The sequence below is a fragment of the Xyrauchen texanus genome, chromosome 18 (assembly GCF_025860055.1).
Source record: "Xyrauchen texanus isolate HMW12.3.18 chromosome 18, RBS_HiC_50CHRs, whole genome shotgun sequence".
Lineage (NCBI taxonomy): Eukaryota > Metazoa > Chordata > Actinopteri > Cypriniformes > Catostomidae > Xyrauchen > Xyrauchen texanus.
In genome coordinates, this window is record NC_068293.1 from 21,592,314 (window position 1) to 21,614,928 (window position 22,615).

General features: G+C 35.3%; 3 protein-coding genes across 3 annotated transcripts; 2 read left to right on the forward strand and 1 right to left on the reverse strand.

Moving 5' to 3' along the window:
• The first annotated feature begins 432 nt into the window (after positions 1–432).
• Positions 433–5,054, forward strand: faima (Fas apoptotic inhibitory molecule a). The gene is made up of 5 exons (XM_052148816.1): positions 433–575; positions 1,184–1,314; positions 1,804–2,032; positions 3,457–3,506; positions 3,675–5,054. The coding sequence occupies exons 2-5, from the start codon at positions 1,198–1,200 to the stop codon at positions 3,822–3,824; spliced, it is 546 nt and encodes a 181-aa protein (XP_052004776.1). The 5' UTR covers positions 433–575; positions 1,184–1,197; the 3' UTR covers positions 3,825–5,054.
• A 1,405-nt stretch (positions 5,055–6,459) lies between these two features.
• Positions 6,460–8,526, reverse strand: parp9 (poly(ADP-ribose) polymerase family member 9). Its single transcript, XM_052148348.1, is given in 4 exon segments — positions 6,460–6,740; positions 7,163–7,319; positions 7,658–7,756; positions 7,891–8,526. Coding segments are annotated over 4 exon segments (1,173 nt in total).
• Positions 8,527–8,614: 88 nt separating this feature from the next.
• parp14rs1 (poly(ADP-ribose) polymerase family member 14-related sequence 1) lies at positions 8,615–22,590 on the forward strand. The gene is given in 18 exon segments (XM_052148349.1): positions 8,615–8,624; positions 9,720–9,823; positions 9,906–9,939; positions 10,682–10,903; positions 11,010–11,237; positions 11,315–11,658; positions 11,661–13,583; positions 15,049–15,282; positions 15,496–15,717; positions 15,851–15,929; positions 16,074–16,220; positions 17,444–17,506; positions 17,660–17,830; positions 18,317–18,523; positions 20,585–21,238; positions 21,494–21,636; positions 21,990–22,158; positions 22,307–22,590. Coding segments are annotated over 18 exon segments (5,238 nt in total).
• The last annotated feature ends 25 nt before the right edge of the window (positions 22,591–22,615 follow it).

Here is a 22,615-nt window from a genome sequence, read left to right on the forward strand (position 1 = left end):
ATAAAGGCTAATCGCAGAGTGCAATACATTTAAAATATATCTTTTCATTTGTATTGTAATTTATATGTAAGATACAGTGCATATGAACAAGCTTCAACAGATAGAGTAAATATCTAATTTGACATGGTGTCAAATTAGATATTTACTCTATCTGTTGAAGCTATGACCTTATTTTTTGAATATATAGATTTTGTTTATAATTTATTGATTTTGCTTTACTGTCAGTCTTTTTTTATTATTTTATTTATTTAAAGAATGGAAATAGAAATTATAATTTAAACACGTAGCTACTTTACAAATAAGTGCTAAGATGTCAACATGAACACAAATATTATAATAGGTTCTGATTCTTTCATTCAGGTAGTTAGATATTATTAACAGTAGATGTCAGTAGTGTTTACTGTTGCTTTCAGCCTGACATAAAACCAGAGAGGAACAAGAAGCTGTTGCCAGAGTAACTGTTGTTAGCTGAGGCCGATTTGAGCTAGTTGTTTTGATGTTGTTGGTATTTTCTACCTTGATGAAAAGCTGATCAGATTCACAGAGACACGCGTGTAATTCCTGCTCTGATTTGGGTCGGTAACTGTGTTTACAGTATTTATATCACTGACTTTCAATGATCGACAGATTATTTATTTTCTCAGGTTTGATGGTTCTGACACATAATTTTGGACAGCTTTTATTCATATATTCTTACTAAAGAACTGTAAATTATTTTAGAAAAATTCATACCTGCCTACAAATAATTAGCTTTTCGAGTGCTAGGCTATTTAACAAGACCAAAAATAATCTAGCTGTCAGTGTTTTATTATTAGTTATATTTAATGTTTAGAATGAATTGAAATTAGTGCATAAATTAAGACGTTTGAAGTCGTTGCTTTGCTTTAAAAACATTGCTTTACAGATTTAGAGCAGTAAATTATATTAGCTCAATCACTAAGCACGAGTATTTACTTTGGTGTCTGTTATATGCATAATGTAACTTCATTCTTATATGAGCCATTTATTTTCCTCAAACTGTAAGTACACTGTCCTCATCAACTCTGCCCTGCTGATAAAAGACCAAATATTTCACAATCCTTTAATATGTTTTCTTTATTATTATTATTATTACCACACATAATGCATTGTATAGTGCTGGCTGTCATTTACACCTTTTCTGTCTCTGTACTGAAACTGTTAGGTATTGGAGGACAGATGATGTCAGGAGATCTTGTTGCTGTCTGGGAAGTGGCTTTGAGCGATGGTGTGCACAGAATTGAATTTGAACATGGCACAACTACAGGAAAACGGGTTATTTACATAGATGGAAAGGTAAGGATTTTTTTTCTGCTGCTATAGACATGCTGTTATTTAAAGGGATAGTTTACACAAATACAAACTACTGTCATCATTTACTCACCCTCATGCTGTTCCAAAACCACATGACTTTATCTTTCGTAAATCAGGAGATATTAGGCAGTATTTCATCCTCAGTCATCATTCACTTTACATACAATGAAGAGGCTAACAGAATGATGACATTTTGTGGGTGAACTTTCCCTTTGAAATAATCCACTAGAGATAATTAAGTATGTATAGATTTATTAAATAGAACAAAGAATGGAGAAAAAAAAGGAAATTAATAAGTCAGTTAGTCATGAAATGTAATATTACAATGGTAGTTTTAAAGTTTTTAATGGATCCTATGTCAGTAAATGTAAGGAACTGAATGACGCAGAAAACCTGTATTTGTTTTTTTGACATGGATACTACATACAAATAAGTGCATAAGCATTTTAGGTTGGCTTATGACTTTCACAGGAAATCATAAGGAGAGATTGGATGTTCAAACTGGTTGGAAAGGAGACTTTTCATGTGGGAGGAACAGACACGAAGGCCACTATTAACATTGATGCAGTGAGTGGCTTTGCATATGAGTACACGCTAGAGATTAATGGACAGAGTCTGAGGAAATACATGGAGAATCGCTCTAAAGTTACCAGCACATGGCTCCTCAACCTGGATGGCATTGACTGCAGAGTTGTTCTGGGTAAGAAATACCTGACTATAGTAGATAATAATCCTCTACTTGGTCCCTACAGTACAGCTTATTTCTGAAAATCGCAAAGCATTTCCTCATCCTCAGTGACCTGATTAAATAAGGTTAAATAATGGTTAAAAAAGATCACAAATCCCTTTAACTAATTAGTGCTTAACAATAGGAGGCGCTTTCTCTCATGAGACCAACAGAGATTTTGCGGTCTCATTAACTTCATGGGATCGCAAGTGGGCAATTTGATTTCTGTCTTAAGTTAACATTAAGCTTTTTGTGACCATTAGAGGAAGGTGCTGCCTGGAATTACCTGACAGGGCTGTAAGGCAGCCTAACCCTTAAAGGGATAGTTCACCCAAAAATGTTTGTGTTACCTGCAGAACACAAACATATATTTTTATAAGAGTATTTCAGCTCGGGAGGTCTTCACAATGCAAGTGAATGGGTACCAACATTTTGAAGCTCCAAAATAGCACATGAAGGCAGCATAAAAGTAATCCATACAACTTCAGTGGTTAAATCTACAGTATGTCTTCAGAAGCGGTATGATAGGTGTCTGTACTTTTATCAATCTTACTATCAATCTCCAGTTTTACTTTAACATTCTTCTTTTGTTTTTGGCAATTTACATTCTTCATGCATATCTCCACCTGCTGGGCAGGGAGGAGAATTGATAGTAAAAAAAAGTACTTAGATATTGATCTGTTTCTTACCCACACCTGTCATATCGCTTCTGAAGACATAGATTTAACCACTGGAGTCTTATGGGTTACTTTTATGCTGACATTGTGCTTTTTGGAATTTCAAGTTCTGGCCACTATTCACTTGCATTGTATGGACCAACAGAGCTGAGATATTCTTCTAAAAATTTTAGTTTTTGTGTTCAACAGGAGAAATAAAGTCATACACATCTGGGATGGCATGAGGGTGAGTAAATTATGAGAGAATTTTCATTTTTGGGTAAACTATCCCTTTAACCCTACCCAATATCAACCTGTCAGGCAATATGCAGAGATGTGCCCTTTTAGTCAGCTCATTCAAATGCAGTATATGGCCTAGACAGCAAACACAATATCTATATAAAGAGAGAAGGGAAACTTCCAAGGACTTTCCATACTTTTGACTAACATTTATGTGCATGGTTGATGCCTTCTTATAAAGGTGATTACATAGCAGGTGTATTGCACAAGTTACAAATACCAGAAATCAAAGCTGAACAAACAAGTCAAATGGCAATTAAAAAAGACAGCCCAAGACACAAGAATGAGATAGCAAAGGCAAATAAAGTTGGAATAGTGAGTCTAGTTTAAAGATTGAAACTAAACGTTAGCTGAAGTAGGATTTGTATTACTGTTGTTATCTTTATCACTCATCCTGCAGCCTGCTAATTGCTCACTTATAAACTGTTCCATGTTCAACAGAGAAGGACACCATGGATATATGGTGCAATGGACAGAAAATGGAAACAGCTGTAAGTTCCAGCAGTTACTTTAATCAAGATTTATTACAAGACTGTTTTTCATTTCAAACAGTTAAATTGAATGTTAGACTGATTTTGACAAGTTGAAGTATTGCATGTTGTTCTTTTAATGTTAAAGAAAAACATGAATCATGAATTTTACTTCTGTAACACGTGCAGGGAGAGTTTGTTGATGATGGTACAGAAACACACTTCACTCTGGGTGAACACGACTGCTGCATCAAAGCTGTAAGCAGCGGAAAGAGACGAGACGGCATAGTTCACACGCTGCTGGTGGATGGTATGGAAGTTTCAGAGTCTGCTGAATGATCTGTGTGAGGTTGTATGTGCAGATTATCCATCCTTATGAGAAGACTGTGTGTACTGTTTGTGTTTGGTTATAGGAATTGCATGTGCATCATCGTGCTAATTTGTAAAGACAAATCAGCGTTGTGTTGGTTTAGGAGTAATAAGCTGTTTTTAGTAAATGAAAAAGAGAGATGTGTCTTACAAACACAGTTTAGTTAATTGCTATATACCTTACATAGTAGCAACAAATAAAAGTGTTTTAACTGTCTTGATAGTTTATTATTACTTTGTGAATTGACAATGAAACTAGGCCTGTAGCCAGTTGCATTAAACACCTTGAGTTAAGAAAACCCTCAGTGACAATAGCTTACAGTTACATCTAAGGGTTTTCTTAGCTTATTTGTTTCAACTGGGTCCTTATCTTTATCATTTGAGATTCTAAGTGAAACAAAAAGATGTGAGGATGTCAGGACCTGTATAGTTTGGTAAGATGGTCATGTGAAGTATTTGGGAGATTGTTGGTGTCAAATATCTGAGTGTTTGTGCGGTAGCACAATCATGTTCTCAAAAGCATTTAATGATCCAAATAAGCATAACATTTAAACATGTTTACAAGTTTTAGAATACTCAGTCTTGAAGAAATTGATCTGACCAGCCACTGTCTGATAAATAAGGTCAGAGTACAGCAATAACGTTCTTTAGGAAATAAATGTTTTTGAGTCTGTGTGCTTTGAGACACTTTGATTCAAGGCCTTGTGAAAAGCAAGAATACTTGTTTCTATAACTCAAACTCTATTTGTCTTGTGAATTCAAGGTGTGGTGATGTGCTAGTCTTTTGTTGTCATCAGTTTTTATTTCTGAAACAACGATCTTGTATGTGAGGTCCAGAGATGCTTGCATTGTATCATGACACAATGTTTAGGCTATTAAAAATGAACTGATATAAATATGTAACAAATATAAAAACTAAATATGAATCAAGCTTCCTTCACAGCATTTTAAAGCGAAATGTTAACTTTCACATATTTTTCTTTCATAGAATGACTGATTTGAATTGAAATGTGCTTCTTGTGTAAATTTGTCTAATACTACATAAGTATAAGAATGGTGGCATTAGTATTGCAATATATTTGCCATTAAAATCTTTTTATAATTTGAAACTGATGTATTTCATCTTTTTATATGTAGAACAACTTTTACAAACGTTAAAAACATGTCTTGTTGTTATGGTCAGTTTGTAACCAATAAATATTTCCCTTGAATTCATTTTAAGTGTGAATAAATATTTACTAGTTTAAGGACAATTTGAGATATATATATATATATATATATATATACACACACACACACACACACACACACACACACACACACACACACACACACACAGTAGCTCATAATGTTGCACCAATAAATTTTGCCATTAGGTTAAATTGAAGCATTTATTTTTCCTTGTTTCAAATTATTCAGTTGTGTAAATCAAATACAGTCTATAAACAGGAAGGCTTTGGTAACTGACAAAATAGTGTCAGTCTGTCAGAGTTCATTTGTATTGCTTAGTTGAACTTCAGCATATAGTTTGAAACAACCAACCCACCACCAAACTTACAGGGTAAAAACTTTCTGTAATTTGAATGGTAAAAACTGTAAAAATTCTACAGATGTTTTAAAATTGATTAACATCTATTAATTGTAAAATATACAGTAACATTTTTTTATATATTTTAAAAACAAAATACAGTATTTTAAGATGTATTTAAGATGTACAATTTTAAGATGTAAAAAGTATGATTTTCATGTATAATTAATGTTAAAAACTTAGTGCATGTGCTTTTTACAGTAAATTATTGTTAAAATTACATTAAAAAACAATCAATCTTTCCCAAAATTCCCTGCATGACCCATCATATTTCATGTTTCTTTTCTTTTTTTTAATATCAGTTAAGTACATTGGAGTGTTCTGTTTTATATTTAATATAGTTTAGTTAATGTTTACTGCATTATTTAAATTTCACATGTGTTTCACACTGATGGTGTTTAGTGTTTGTGTGAGTGACACTGAGCACTGTCTCTATATGTTTATTGGTCATTGCTCCTGGAAGAGCCACTATTGGTGAATTTCATGTCATCATGTGCTTTTCTGTAATGACTACGGTGATTAACAATACCGTTTAAAGTAAAAAGCAGTTTTTTTTACAGTTTCAGATGTTTAATATCAAGTTTATGAAATTGTCTTACTGTAAATTTAAAAATTTTTTTTTTTTTTGGAAAAAAAATTGTTTACAGTGTATTTATCCTCTTTAATTTGATTATGTTGAAGAATAACTTTTACAAGCAATTATTTTCATCTTACTAACATTCATATTTACCATTTACTGTATATACCACATATTTATTATAACTCACATTAACTAAGCATTCACATAAATACTTAGCTGAACATTACAGCTGTTAAGGAAAGACATTGAATGAACTATTGTAAGAGCAGTTATAGTCAAAAGCAGGATACACCCACATTTAGCACATTTTCAAAAATATATAGGTCATTATTTGTTGTGTGATGCCTTTTTAGTTTAAATTTTAAGTCAAACATTCATCCTATTTGATTCCAATGGGGTTAGTTAATGCATATTGCTCTGTGCAGCAACACAGCACATTATTTTTGGCATATGAACAGGTATTCAGGAAGAGCTTGTTGACCACTGAAGATGACATGGGTCTGTTTTGAACTGTTAGTTATGCTGTCATAACGATCCAAAGGGTCACCAGCTCGAGCAGGGGGCAAAATCAGATCTGGTGAACCATGCGTGGATAACCCAGTGAGAACCTGGGCCTGAATAATGTAGATGTACTGCTCTTCGATGAACTGTCCCTTCCACAGTCTCATTGCCTCTTCCAATGTACTGGTGAAGTATATTCCACTGCCATACTGTTGCACTAGAAATGGAGGAAACATTTTGATATGTAACCTGTTGCCAGACCTTACAAGTGAGAAATATCATATGCTCCTTAAATACACATGTTATTATGCTGAAAACTCGCTTTCACAAGAAATATCTTCAGAGATGAACACGGGGGAATTTTTAACTATTCATCTGAATGACTTTTACTTATTTTACCTACCCTACTTTTTCCACATTTATAAGCAGAAAGACTGGATTTTATTTTATATATGTAAATTGTTCTGATATCCCAGAATTGGTTTTGAGCATTGACGAGAATTCAATTTGCAAGTAGATTTAATTGAGAAACATCTCCAAGAAACAGGGAAAGCATCTACAATCATAACTAAGCATCAATTACCTTCTTATCAACAGAAACGTGTCAACTGCACTGAAAAAAAACTGCATTTGTCTTACCTCCAGGAGGAGCGAACTCTTTCTGAAAGCCAACTCTGCAGATAAGATCACAGAACTGAGCTGATACACACTGGTAGAGCTGCTTTGGTTTATCTTTCAGTCGCTTCCCATTCATCTCGAAAAGCTGCTACAGGGCGATGTTTTCCATTTTCTCGACCTGCAACAACCAGTGCAACCACATTCCATTAGAAGCTTTTATTAAAACAACACTGTGCTTCATTTCTTAATTGCTGTCTTCTTATGCTAAAAAAATAAACAATTGTGGATAAGCAAATGGAATTAACCTATGTAGATTTAATTTTTTTTTTTTATTGTTTAACAGCTAGCAGATACAATAGCTACTCTAAAGAAACACACAAAAAAAATCTACTGTTCTTTCAGAAATAAAAAATCTTTGATATTAAAAATGTTGGTTTAAATGATTTCACACATCTACATTGCATTAAGATCCTCCAAGTGTAGGCAATGTGGTTTCTGGGATAATAGCTCACTCACCTTGACTACACTGAGTCCACAATCTTCGAAAGATCTTGTTTTTTTATTTACATAATCTCTGCTGGTCACAGGTGTTCTTGCATAAAATGAATTGCCAACCTTGCTCAAATAGTTGTAATCCATCAACAGGCCTAAGGTGTAAAGGAAATAAATATGTATTATGTCATTGAGGTGTAAACTTAAATGCTATACTGGGGAAACTATTTAACTTTTTACACCTACAACATATTGACAGTCTTAAGAATTAAAAACATACATGTCCTTTTCACAGGGCTTATTTTCCCACGGCTGTCAACTAAATTCTTGAGCGTAAAGTTGACTTTGAGATTATGGCCATTCAGCACAAGGCTTCTCTCTCCTGAAAGGTAAGCCTTCTCTAAAGCTGCACTGATTTCAGGTGTTTGTAGCCAAGGTAAATCTTTACAGTGCCAGCGAACCACAGAATACAGCATGTCATTCTCTTCGGCTAGGGCAAAGTCCTCTTGCGCCTTACTAAGCATGGACTCCACCTCAAAGCCCACAACGCTGATGGCTGCAGGACTTCCAGTGATGACGATACCAGCATTACCACTCCTGAAAGTCTCCTTGATGTGAACACCAAACTTGGCTTTGAGAGAGAGCAGGTTTACATGGTCTCTTTGTCCAAGATATACAACAAGATTATTCTTAATGGTCAATGTCTCATTTTTTTGGCTAAGCATATGAAAGGTCCACGTTTTTGCCTCTCTCAAAGCTTCATCGGAGACAGTGCTTAACTTAATCGTGGGGATTTCATTTGTTGTGGTTTCTTTTGTGCCAAAAGCAGAACCTGAAACATTTGATTGTGATGTTAGACCATTTATCATACATTCATTGTCATTAGGTTTCATGAGTGTCTATATTGTTACAGTGCCACAGTGGCTTTACCAAACAAAAGTCAGAATGTTATCTGCATAACTGAACAACATAAATGTGACAATGAAGAGGAGTATTCCTAATCTGTGCAAAATTGTGAAACTGTGAAATCATTATAACTCATATGGAACATTTTCACTTAATATAAACGTATCTTTGTCATATATACATCTACAGTATGTCATATATTTTGCTCACTATTTGGCATATCATGGTCTAATCCTGAGGACTTCAAACCTCCATTCATGGAAATCATCTCCTTTTCGAAAGCCTACACATTAATAGTACAATCAAATTTGTGCAAAAAGTTAATTCTCTGATGAACTGCATCTGTGCTTGAATACTATTACCAACTGTGTTCAAAGTTTATGTCCAGTTTCTTCTCCATGTTTTGTTTTGCAAATGCTACCACAGCATTCATCATTATTTGGGCAACCTCGTTTTTTTCGAAGCCCAGATTGCCAGTTCCGATAGCTGGGAAGGAGATAGACTTGAATATCTGTATGGCATTTCTCAAACATTCTGTGACCACGGTGTAAAGAATCTACAGACAACCAAAGCAGACAGATTGAAAACTGAAAATAATGGCAGACATAAAATGGTGTGCTGAATTACTGATAATCCTACCACTGTGGATTTAGGGTCAGACCCAGAACTTGAAAAATATTTATTTTCAATTAAGTTGTCTGAGAACAAAAAAGCCTTAAAAACATTATCTGTTTGTAATTCCTTTCCTTTTTTTCAGTGTCTTGTAATTCTTATAATGTATCAATATGTTTAATTTATACCATTCCCCCATTGTTATTTTTTTTTTAAAAAACTTTTTTATTATTTTTATTAATTAATTAATTAAATTTATTTTTTTGGTGTTGTTTTTATATTCTGTTATCTGTTATTATTTGTGTATTGTGTTAAGCATTAATTAAAAAACAAAAAAAAAAAGATTCAAAACAGATGATGGTAAAGGAACCCGTAAACCCTAACCTCTGATCTGAATGACTGCTACGTTACCATTAGAAGTTTCATAATTAATAGCTAAATAATATGTTGACGAAGTGGATGGAGTCCAAGAAACGAAAGTGACCTCTCTTCACGTCCATGGCAATATTGTCTATTCATATAGTATATCTATTCATTGTCTTTTTACACGTTTTATATGTGTGCGCAGTGAGACAGCGGGTTCTGCATAAACAGACGCATGAGCTCAAGATTGGCCATAATACAATTAAAATGACAGTTTGTCTCCCGTCCTCAGAGGTCTCAAATCCTGAGGTGAGTATATTCAATAAAGAAATCGACTAACTATAACAATGGCCTACTGTCACTTAAATTCAAACAAATCTTTGTTTGGCAGGAATCAACACCTTCGTTCAGCGCAATCACAACATGTGAGTTCCTCACTGCCCTGCCTCTGAATAAACGCGCTGTTCTGCTGCCCTCTGCTGGTCATACCTGCATGTACAGTCCTCTTCAAAATACCGTTACAAGTAGTTACGTTATTACAAGTTTTTTTTTGTTTTTTTTACATTTGGTTTTAAATGTCGAATCTCTGGTGTTGGGTTAAAAGTTAATTGTAGGCCTACATATATTCACCACATACACAAATCTCACACTCAACGGAAGAAAATCACACGGTAGTCAGTTTCTTAGTTTTATTGTGTTCACTTGTTGACCTTACAGCTATAGTAAAAATAGAATGATATTGACATTTTTATTTTTTTGGAGGATTGAATTCACAAATATTATTATAATTTAAGGTTTTGAACAATAGGTGTTTGAAACCAACATACAAAATTACTGTTAGAGCAAGCACTTCTGTAATATGACTACTGATTCAGAAACATATAAATAGTGAGATTTAGCCCTAAAGTGACAACTCAGTATGACAACTTGCCCAATCTCCCCTATCTATACTCTGAAATATGCTTTTATTCTGCTTCTGTTTGCTGGTTAATCATGCATGCAGTGTATCTATATGACAAACAGAGGAGGATACTCAAGCTCAATGATTATATCCTAAATAATTCCGAACTGACAAATCAAAGGAAAATAACTCAACATCAGTTTTGGGCACATATTATAAAAGCCATGTAAAAAGATTTTTCAAAGACAATGATGTTTTACATTCAGGCGAACTAAAGAGTGAGGTAGAAGAAGAGGTTGAGCCAATGGAGGAGAATGAAGAGACAACCTGTAGATCAGTTGTAATTGAAAACATCCAAAACAATACTCAAGAGTTTCTGGTGATGCTGGTGGAAAATGTGCTGAAGGGACCTTCTGAGTCAAAGGACTTCAGCATTGAAATAATACCAGAGAGCAACTGTGCTGTGGTGACATTCTCTGATAATATGGGTAAGTCAGAGGTTGTGTTTTGTTCATAAAAGTTACTTATTGTCCCAATAGGATATACTTTTCTGATACACAATGAAAAAATTAATTGCACTTTTTTGTTTCACAGATACAGCAAACTTCGTTTTGTGCTGCTCAAGCAATGCAATGATTAAGAAGAAAATCATGAAAGTCAGATTGCTTGAGATAACTTCAAAGGTGAAAGCTGAAGGCTTACCTTCACATACGAACTCTGACTACCTCATGCACTATTTTGAAAAATTTGGGGAAGTAGAGGATAATGTTGAAATATTTGAAGAGGGACAATCAGCACTAATTACTTTTGTAAATCCCAAAGGTACATAAAAAGTGGTTTCATTTAAGTCATTGGGTTTATTCAACATTCACAAATACATAACATTTTTGCTTTTTCAGATGTGCATTCAGTTGTCAATGAGCAACATAATATTAAAAAGCAACCATTCAGAGTACTGCCATACTATGAAACACTACAAACAGCCCTTTATGGAAAAGACAGACCCACCCTGAAACTTCCAGCGGCATTTACAGAAAGCATTGATGAGACCATATGGCACCATTTAAAAGAAAACCAAAATTCCATGGAACTGATCGGCCAAGCTATGTCCAGTCATTTTTGTGATATGGATTTTCAGTCCCCATTGGTGAAGATAAAACCTATGCCACCCTTACTTCTGCAAGGTGGGCAGACAAGAAAACTCATTCAGACTTGGAGAGAAAAGGCCTCCACTGCGTTCACTCAATGTCTGTGTCTAAGTTTAAATCAGTAGAGCTCCACATTCAGATGGATGCATGGACTGAGGTAGAATCTGAAATTCACAAAGCAGTAACAGCAGTGACGGTCACACTGGTTCCCTATGTGGATCAAGGAACAATGGCTGTAGCCGGCCTGAAAGAAGATGTAAACAGAATTGAGAGTATTCTGAGAGGAATTGTTGAGAGAGTCACCCAAAGAATCCAAAGGGAGAAGGGTAGTGAGACAGATGAAATTTCGATGTCTCCTTCCATTTACAATCTAGTTCTCTGCAGTGGTTTGAAGCAGCAAATTTGTGACAAATTTCCAGATCTGGAGCTCACGTACCATGAGCACAGCAAAAACCTAACCCTCTATGGTCTAAAGAATGAGGTGCTGGAAACAAAGAATGAGATACTGCAGGATGTTGTCAATTTAGATCGTAAGCCAGTTGAACTCCATCAGTCTGTTTTAGATTTTCTGCATAACAAGGACCTAGATGAAATGGCCAGTGGTTTGTTTTTTAGAAAAGGAATCAATGCATCATTGGTATTTGAGGGAAAGGAAGCTTTGCTGCTAGGCAAAACAGAGAAAGCCTTGAATGATGGTGAGGAGAAGCTGAAGACAGAGCTAGGTCATAGGAGCTTTGCAGTAGAAGATTCCAGTGTTCTTGGAAGATCAGACTGGCAAGACCTTGTCTCTAACATAAGAAACACTGACACAAAGGTTACAGTACAGACATCTGTCAATGAAGTTGTGATTTCTGGCTTTATAGATTCCATCAAGGATGTTGAAAAACAATTATATGATTTTGTTAAGAGAAACTCTTTCACCGAGAAAACCTTAAAGGCTCACAAGTCTGTTGTCACATTCATCAAGAATCACAAAATGCAGGTTTGGTCTGAAGAGGTAAAAGGTAAAGTCATTGTGAACTTCAAAGATGACACCATACTGATCAGTGGCCCATTCCATCATGTCACTCAATATTTGCCTATGTTTGACAAGATGCTTAAGTCTATTCAACACTGCACCATGAAAATAGCTAAACCAGGGGCAAAGAAGTTTTTCAAGGAAAAACAGTCAATGTGTGTCGCATTTGCCAAGATCAGTATGGGTTGTTTGATTCAATTAATAGATCAGTATGACCCCCCACATGACCCAATGAAATCTGTGATGAAGCCAATTTATCAATTTAAAATACCAGATGGGGTGGAGATTACCATAAACAAAGCTGACATTTGTTCATTTCAAGTGGATGCCGTAGTCGGTGCAAACAAAGAGACGCTCCTACTGGACGGAGGCTTAGCAAAGTCTCTCTCAGATGCAGCTGGCCCTAAACTTCAGGACAACTGTGAAAAGTTTGTCAAAAGACGGCAATTGACCACAGGTGATGCTGTTCTTTTTGACGCAGGAGGACGGCTCCAATGCAAATATGTCATTTTTGCAATAGGACCACAGTACAATGCTTCCAACCCAAAGGGGGCAGTAGCACTTTTGAAAAAAACTGTGAAAAAGAGTCTGAATCTGGCTGATAAAGAAAGCTGCCAATCTGTGGCAATCCCAGCCATTAGCTCTGCTGCATTTGGCTTTCCACTGGACCTATGTGCAAACACCATTGTGAAAGCTATAAAATAGTTTTTTGATATTGCCGGTGGGGACAGTGTTCTAAGGAGGATTCACCTGGTTGACACTAATGATATTGCAGTTCAAGCACTGGGAGTTGCAGTGAAGAAAATGTATGGGGTCAGTGCTGTTAGTCACGGCATAACAACCAGAGGAAGTTCAGGCAACCAGCAGCGAGACCAAAAGCAAGCAAGTTCCTCTATAAGCCAAGGACACAGTGCTGCAAACACTCAAAGGGCATCCCAAAGTTTTCAGACAAAAGAAGGCTTAACCATCTCCATTTTGAAAGGAAACATTGAGGACACAACAGTAAGTTTAACATTAAATGAGTATTATACAAGTGACAAAATAATATTTGTGATATATGTGTTTTTTGCTAAAGGGACCCTCCAGCTTTTTGAAAAATAGTGAAAGTAGATGTGATAAGTGACAAGCTTACATCTAGTTGAATTTTAAAAATATTATTAAAGTTTTTTCCTCTAAATGATGAGAGGAATTACTTTCTTCCAGATGTTTATAAAGGGTGCAGGGCAGTCTCATAAGTGAAGTGTCAGTGTTGCAAAGTTTAGCCTGCATTATTTCGTTGACATTCTGTTCTCACCTCGGTTCGGAGGATTCCATCATAGGTTCAGCAATATTCAGATATTAGTGAATGTGTTTAACCGCTATGTTTTATTATACATATAAATACATTTGTTACATCATGCTATCGTATCTGTATTTTATATCCCAACCCCTAACCTTTAACCTAACCACTTACCAACAATATTAAACATGTAACCGAAAGTTGAATTTAGTCACAATCATTTTTGTTTAATTTCACTATAATTTACTGTAGATATTTTTGAGCAAATTCGCAACAATATAAAATATGTATCAGATAAAAGTACAGTCTCAATAATTTGTTCCAGAAGTGACAAAAAAGTATTATAAAAGTATTCCAAATGACTCATGCTGCATTCAAAGTCTTCCGAAGTCACACGATAGCTCTGTGTGAGGAACACAGTGTTTTAATCACCGGAAACATGTCTGTGAAGGCAGTCACATAACATGTAAATGCAAAAATATACTTGAGGCATCAATGTTTAAATCAGTGCAGGTCGGAATTTGAGTGTTAAGGTGGACAGGAACCATAATCATTGAATAAAGACTTAATCTTTTAGCTGTTCCTCACAAAAAGCCATTATAGGACATCAGAAGGTACACAATACAGCGTACAAAGAGAGGATTACTTTTATGGTCATTGTTATGGTGCTTCTCTCATTTTTGGAGGCACAACTCACTTCGTGTCCCAAGGCAAAAAAAAAAAAAAGTATTTATACAGCAATGAGTAAATAATGACAGAATTTTCAGGTTATTTGATTTTAAAATTAAGCCTTTATAGTAAAGTAATAGAATGCCCTTAAATGATTGGAATATGTCAGTGTTTCCCAACCTTTTTGCCGCAAATACCCCCACAGCACCATCAGTAAGGCTAAAGTACCCCTTCATCGACAGAAGCCCAAAGATGTGTACCAAAGACTATTTAATTTAACATTACCATTTTATACTAAACGCATTGCAAAGATCTCCATGTCTTACTTTGAACAGAGTAAAAGATTGCTATCGGGATTGTTCAAATGAAGACTGTTGAAGAATATCAAGCTCTGCGCCTTTTTTATTATTATTTTAATTCCAAGTTGTAAAACGGTTCCTTGTAAAATTACAGGTATACCTTTTCAATTCAGTTTGAGTTGGAACAATGGAGTGTAAATATTTGCTACTTTTTGTGCAGATGGATGTGGTTGTGAACACTCTTAGCAGCAACCTGGATCTAAGTGTAGGAGCTATTTCAAATGCCCTTCTTAAAGCAGCTGGACCTCAGCTGCAAGTTCTGCTCAACCAGCAAGTTACAGGCACTGCAAATAATGGAGCAGTCTTTGTAACAACAGGTGCAAACCTTAAGAACAAACTGGTGTTCCATGCAGTTGTACCACACTGGAATCAGGGACAAGGCTCAGAGCAAAAGGTATTTTTAATCTTTTTTTTTTTTTACCTGAAATTTCTGGATCAATGTTAATGTTGCCTATTAATCGCAATTGTTAATAATTGACCTAACACTGTGTTTTTAATCACAAACGTAGAGAAAATGCTGTAAATTAGTTTTTAAAATTGTAACATTAATATATTTAATGATTAGTGTTTAAAAGACTTTTAATCACTTTATTTTCTCTTTGAGCAGGTGCTGGAGGATATCATTGATAAGTGTTTGAATGAGGCAGAACAGCATCAGCAGAGCTCCATCGTGTTCTCTGCCATTGGCACAGGAAACCTGGGATTTCCAAAGGCACTTGTGGTTTGCTCAATGCTTGACCTAGTCCTAAAGTTTAACCGTAAAAGGACTTCAAAGCATGTGCAGGAAGTAGTGTTTGCTCTTCACCCCAAAAACACAGCAACTATTCAGGTACATTTTGTGAGATTTCAGCCTTTTTAACTGCGCACAGAATCAAAATTCCAAACTCTGCAGGCACATAGTCATTTTCAATAACATTATGTTATTATCACCTAAGAACTTTACTTTTTACCTTCCTCAACAGGTGTTTACAGATGAGTTCAACAAAAGGTTTATGGTCCAGCCTGCCTCGGCAAATAACCCCACACAGCAGCAGAGCACAGGTGCACTAAACACCTTTTTAAAAAGCTGCTTTTTTATGCTTGCGTAAACATATATTTTATATATTGTGTGGTATATATTTGATAAAGCAAATTATCTTTCTGTCAAGTTTAATTAGTTCTGTTATATTTGATAACGATTCACAGGGCCTTTCTCAAAAGTCACACTGAAATCTGGGGTTTATGAGACTATAGTGGGAGGAGTAACACTTCAGGTTCTGCAAGGCGACATCACTGCAGAGAAAACTGATGTCATTGTGAACTCCAGCAATAAAGATTTTACTCTGAAGTCAGGTAAGTTTAACAAGTTTTTTGAGTTCTTAGAACAATTTTGGAGGGATAGTTCACAGAAATTTTTTAATTCTGTCATAATTTACTCACCTTCATGTTGATCCAACCCTGTATGACTATTTCTTCTTTTGTGGAACAATAAAGGAGATGTTAGGCAAAATGTTTGCAGCAGTCACCATTCGTTTTCACTGATTTTCTTTTATTTACTTTTTCTATACATTGAAAGTGAATGATGACTGAGGCACTAACGTTCTGTCTAACATCTCCTTTTGTGTTCCACAATAGTTTGGAATGACATGAAGGTAAATAAATAAAAACAGAATATAAATTTTTTGGAACTAACATTTAACTACTTCATATCTGAAACATGACTTTTCAAATGCTTTGCATTGAATTGCTTGAAATGTATCATCTTATAATTAAGGGATAATGTATAGTCAGCCGGTTGTTATCGCACAATAAACCCCAACTACCCCAACGCAAATCGGAGGGGTTTTGGATCACCCTGAAGGGGTTTATTTTGTGATAACAACTGGCTGACAATACATTATCCTGCTTATTACATGGCTACTAACCAAAAAACAAATACATGGACATAAAATATTGATTTGCATTGAAATTATGTAATCTGAGAAGAAAGAAGTTGCTGAACAGCTGAAATCCGCCTCCGGTTTGCGGAGTTCTGTTGGTGTTTATTTTGTGAAAATTACCATCTAACTCCTCAACATTCAGCCTATTACAAGACTACTTGCCAAATAAATAAAGAAATAGACATGAAACATTGATTTGCACTGAAAGTGTTTAATTATGTGAGAAGAAATAAATAGCTGAACAGCTGAAATCAACATCCGGTTTGTGTCAGAGTTCTGTTGGTGTTTACTTCTGTAAAAATGTCCATCTGAATCCTCGTTGTTCAGCCTGACAAGACTACTTGCCAAATAAATAAATAAATGCACATGAAACTTTGATTTAAGTTGAAATTATTTTATTAGCTTACTGGTAGAGATCGCACAGCGATCCGAGAATCAGGAGAGATGTCTCACAGAACAAGGATGAGCGGTCTGACACTTCTTAATCCCCGGATATGCGGTTATCACAGAGCAATATCTGACCCCTGGATGGCACCATTGACCAATCAGAATAGAGTATTCCATGTAATAAAATAAGAATAATGAAGTTGAGAGTTGCAAGATAAGACACGTCATAAAACTTTTATTTTAAACTAGGTGTCTCAAAGGCTATCTTGGATAAGGCCGGTCCAAATGTAGAAGCTGAGTGCCAGCAACTCGGTAAGAAACCGTTTTTAAGTTACTAAATAGTGTAATAATAATCAAATAATACATGAATCATTAAATAAAATTATTTATTTAAGTGAAAGTGAACAATTTAACACAATGAACATAATAGGTGGTGTCTAAAATATTTTTTATATGCTTTTATAGGGGCCCAGCCTAACAAAGGACTGATAATGACTCAAGCAGGAAATTTACAGTGCAAAAAGATTATTCACATTTCAGCCAATAACAACATAATCCAAAAACAGGCTGAAAAGGCTCTGCAAATGTGTGCTAAGGATAAGTTCACCTCCATCTCATTCCCAGCTATTGGTACAGGTGAGGACAAACAGCAAAATGCACAGAGGAGGGGGAAAGCAACAGTGTTCATTTACATGTAAAACATTACATATACAGTAAATATACATGGTCTTTGATACTGTATACAAAGAACTTACATGAATGCAATTTTTATAAGTTTTAATTTATCATTAATCTAGTGCCTAAAATCATAAACTTGGTTTATTTTAACTTGGGCTAACATATTATTTCTGATTAACGTTGGTACCAGATACATTGTGTTTTGCTCATAAGTTATATATTATAATGTTTTTCTAATTAAATTTTATTATACAAAAGTGCTGATGATTTTTCTTTTGTTAAAAGTCATTTAAAATAAATAAATGAGTGGTTATTAAGTTCTTTCTCCATCATTTTCTATATAATGATGATATATACATTTTCTGATGTATAAAGTTAGGTCATAAGTTAACACGTTAACTTTGGCAGTCCTAATGTTTACACAAAGCACATGAATTTTATTAGGACAAGCAGGGCTGTCTCCAGGTCAAGTAGCAGATTCTATGATGGATGCTGTGGTGGACATGGTAAGACAGACACCGCAGTCCTCTCTCAAGCTGGTCAGAATGGTCGTCTTCCAGGGCCCAATGCTCAATGAATTCTACAAAAGCATGCAGAATCGAGAAGTCACTCACAAACAAGAGAAGGAGAGTACCTGGTCAAAAATCAAAAGTTTGATTCTCATCACTTTCATTTCTGCCTAATAACTTAATTTTATAAAACATGTATTTTTAAAAAGACAGGCTTTAAAAACACACAAAAACCAGACAGAATTATATTTTTTTTGGTCTGCTAATTTCAGTCTCTGCTTTCTGAATTTCTGAACTACCCCTGTGGCCTAAGCTACAGTTATACAGTTAAACACATGCACACCTTCGTGCAATGCACGAGACATGAGCAACCATTATCCAAATGGAAAATTAGATTAATATCCTACTAACCCAAACCTAATACTATGCTAACAATACTGAGAACAAAATTGCATTCTTTTACTTACTTCTAGGGCTGATACGATTAGTCAACATTATCGACAACATCGACTATAAAAAATTGTCTAAAAAAATGTTAATTATCGAATAGTCGTTTGATCTCATTTAACGTAAAATGAGATCACATTAAACTCTTAATGAAGACGTGCGAGAGCAGCACTGCAGTTCTCTCCTGACTGAGGAGAGGAAGAATTAAACAGCTCTCAGTCCAGATGGACTCTAAATATTCTAAACAGCTTCAGGTGATGTATGAGGGAATTATAATGCAAAAATACCAAATAAGTAAATGCAACTCTCGCTGTGGAATAAGTGGAGCCGGGGCTCTTTAAAGGAAACACCCCAACATTACATCTTAAATGTTATATTGAATGCATTACAGCTTTATTACATTTCAAATAATATGGAACCAGATCATATAAATAATTACAAACTCCGAAACTGGCATTTCTCTGTGTGGTCAGCGCCTTTTCTATGGGTTTTGCAAATGTCCCGATCTAAGGGGGAGAGATTGAAACTGCACCCGGCTGAGAGACACACTCATCACGCATAATGCAGTTAGATTATAACGTGATGCTCGTGACTTATTGAATCATAATATATGTCACTGTGCATTTCTTACCTTGAAGAAAAGTGCCAATATGCAGCTCTATTAATAAGAGAGCTGCATATTTTTTTTTTTGTTAAATATGGACTGAAATGAACGGAATTGTGAGAGAGGAAGTCTTTACCCCTTTATACACTGCAACAAAATATGTTTTTGATTTGTTTGTTTTTTGGCTTGTTTTCCAATATAAATATCTAAAACAATGTACATTTACTTTAGGAACTATACTGCAGAAGATAAGACAAATATTTTTAAATATCTCTAAATCCTTTAAAAAAAGATGCAGTCACCTGATAAGCAGCATATATGATATTTAGACTTGCTTTTAGAGAATAGATCTTGAATATATGTTTATTTTGTCTTTACTGCACTAGAAGTATAACCAAGTGAAAACAATACATGTATATACAAAATAAACTTATATTTAAGATACATTCTCTTAAAGCAAGTCTAAATATATTATATGTTACTTCTTAATTAAATGTATCTCGTTTTAAGGATTATTAGACATTTTTAAATGGAAAACAAGACATTTACATTTAAATTTATGCATTTGGCAGACGCTTTTATCCAAAGCGACTTACAGTGCACTTATTACAGGGACAATCCCTCTGGAGAAACCTGGAGTTAAGTGCCTTGGACACAATGGTGGTGGCTGTGGGGCTCGAACCAGCGTCCTTCTGATTACCAGATTACCAGTTATGTGCTTTAGACCACTACAGCAATAACACACTAGACCACTACACCAACACCAATAATTTTTTGCAGTGAATCCCCCATCATTGCAATAAATGCAGAATAGTCAAATAATCTTTCTAATAATAGTTAGATTAATCGACTATCAAAATAATCATTAGTTGCAGCCCTACATACTTCTTTACAAAGTAGTATCTTGCTAGCCAGATATCAAAAAAGGAATGTGATGACAAAGGCACAGCATGGCCAGGTTTCAGTAGAATAAATGTTTTCTGGAATTTGGCACATTGAGTCAGAATTTGGGTGGAAGAAATTTGAGAACTAACACGGTGATTTTCGGAGAGAACATGTTGCTAAAACAGTCATTGATCAAAAAGAATGGTTCATGTAAAATGCAACCTAACTTATAATATTTCTTTATTCCAATGTTCTGTATTTTTACAGCATATGCTGCTAGTGGTATATCTTTATTAACCGGATCTTGGGAGAAACATGGTGGCAAAGACTTTGTCATTGAAGGAATGAGAGTAGATCCAGTGTGTTTTTCTATCTGTGGACCATCACAAACAGCAGTGGATAAAACAAAGCAATTTTTAGAGGATATGATCACTCAGGAACAAGCATTCCATACCTTCACTGACACAGCGATACTGAGTTTCTCAGATAAAGACCAGCAGCGAATCCAGGATCTGCAGAGTACACTTGGAGTGACTATAAGGTTGGAATACAAAGCCCATAAAGGTTCAGAGGGTAACGCAGGAAAGGGCACACTCACAGTGGAAGGCCTCACCCGAGATGTTCTAATAGCCACTCAAGATATCCAAGACATGGTCAAAACAGCCAAAGAGCAAGAGATACTGAAAAAAGAAATGGAATACATAAGTGAGCTTGTGGAATGGCAGTATGAACAGGGTGGGCAATATCAGAGTTTTGATCAACGTACAAACTTTGAGTTGGAACAGGCCCTCGGTAGAGGTGATGCAGACATCAATATTTCCTTACAAGGCCAGAGTTACCTGATCAAACTGCCTGAGGGTCCTGCGGTAAGCACCAGTGGTGGCACCCAGATGAATATCAAACGCATTGACAAACTGAAAGGTACATATTCTCATGAATTGATAGACAAATCAATTTTTAACAAGATTATTTGAGTGCTGCTTCTATGCCTTTTTCAGCCATTTGGATTTAAACCTACTTTTGTAATTTATTTTTGTTGATTTAAATACAGAAAGGTATAATGAATATTGTTGGGGTTCCACTTGTCTTACTTCACAACAACAAAAATGGTGTAAAGATTTTTGATTTGTCATTTTAATAATAATTGTTAATTAACTATATATTTTTCTCCACCAGCTACTGAAAGTATCCCACAGAATTGGGATGCAATGGCTTCTAAAGAGTTGTACAAAGTGTGCAACTTGCAACCAACAAGTACCGAATACAAAGAGATATCGGGGCTCTTCAAGGCCACTTGTCCTAAATGCAATGTAGTGTAGGTGTGTTTAATTTTATGGTGTTATTTTGTTACAACATATGACCTAAAAGACTTGAACCTTGATATTTTTAGCATAATTTCTGAACAATGACTTTTAGTTATGGACAGATTCCTCATTACAAGGTTTGTGTAAGTAGGTTGAAGAACACCGACTTGCAAATTACATTGTGTCACTTTTACACCACTTCTTTGAATTAGACATTTACAATAGCACAACGCAGTGTAAATGTGCAAGAAACATGACAGGGAAATAAGCACATGACAACATCATTTAGATAATAGAGACTACATAATATTAAACTTTTGACCTATATGCTATTCTTACCTTGTTTTCACTGCTGTTTTCCATAATAGATTGAACGAATCCAGAATCCTGGCATGAATTACCACAATAACAAAAGTGTCATGGAACAAAAGAATGGGCATCTCAAAAATGAGAAAAGACTGTTTCATGGAACCAGTGAGCAGACTATAACTCACATTAATCAAAGTGGCTTTAATCGCAGCTATGCAGGAAAAAATGGTAAATCCATCATTTGCTAGTAGAATCTAACTACTACAGAGTTCAAAAGACCCTTTACCTTCCACATCAATCTAAGACAGTAAATAGTAAATAGGTATACTGTAGTTGTTCATCTCTTAATGTTCATCTCTTTTTTTTTTTTTTACAGCTGCAGCATATGGAAATGGCACTTACTTTGCACTTAATGCAAGCTATTCTGCCTGTGATAAATTCGCTGTGCCTAATGCTCAGAGACAAAAGCACATGTACCTCTGCAGAGTCCTTACAGGAGACTTCACTACAGGCCAGAAGGGAATGATTGTCCCTCCAGGAAAAAACACCACCAGCTGTGATCTGTACGACACAGTTGTGGACAACCCAACTGCTCCAACCATTTTTGTGGTATTCCATGATGATCATGCTTAACCAGAGTATTTAATCAGTTTCACTTAAAATCAAGATTAATCATGTTAATCAT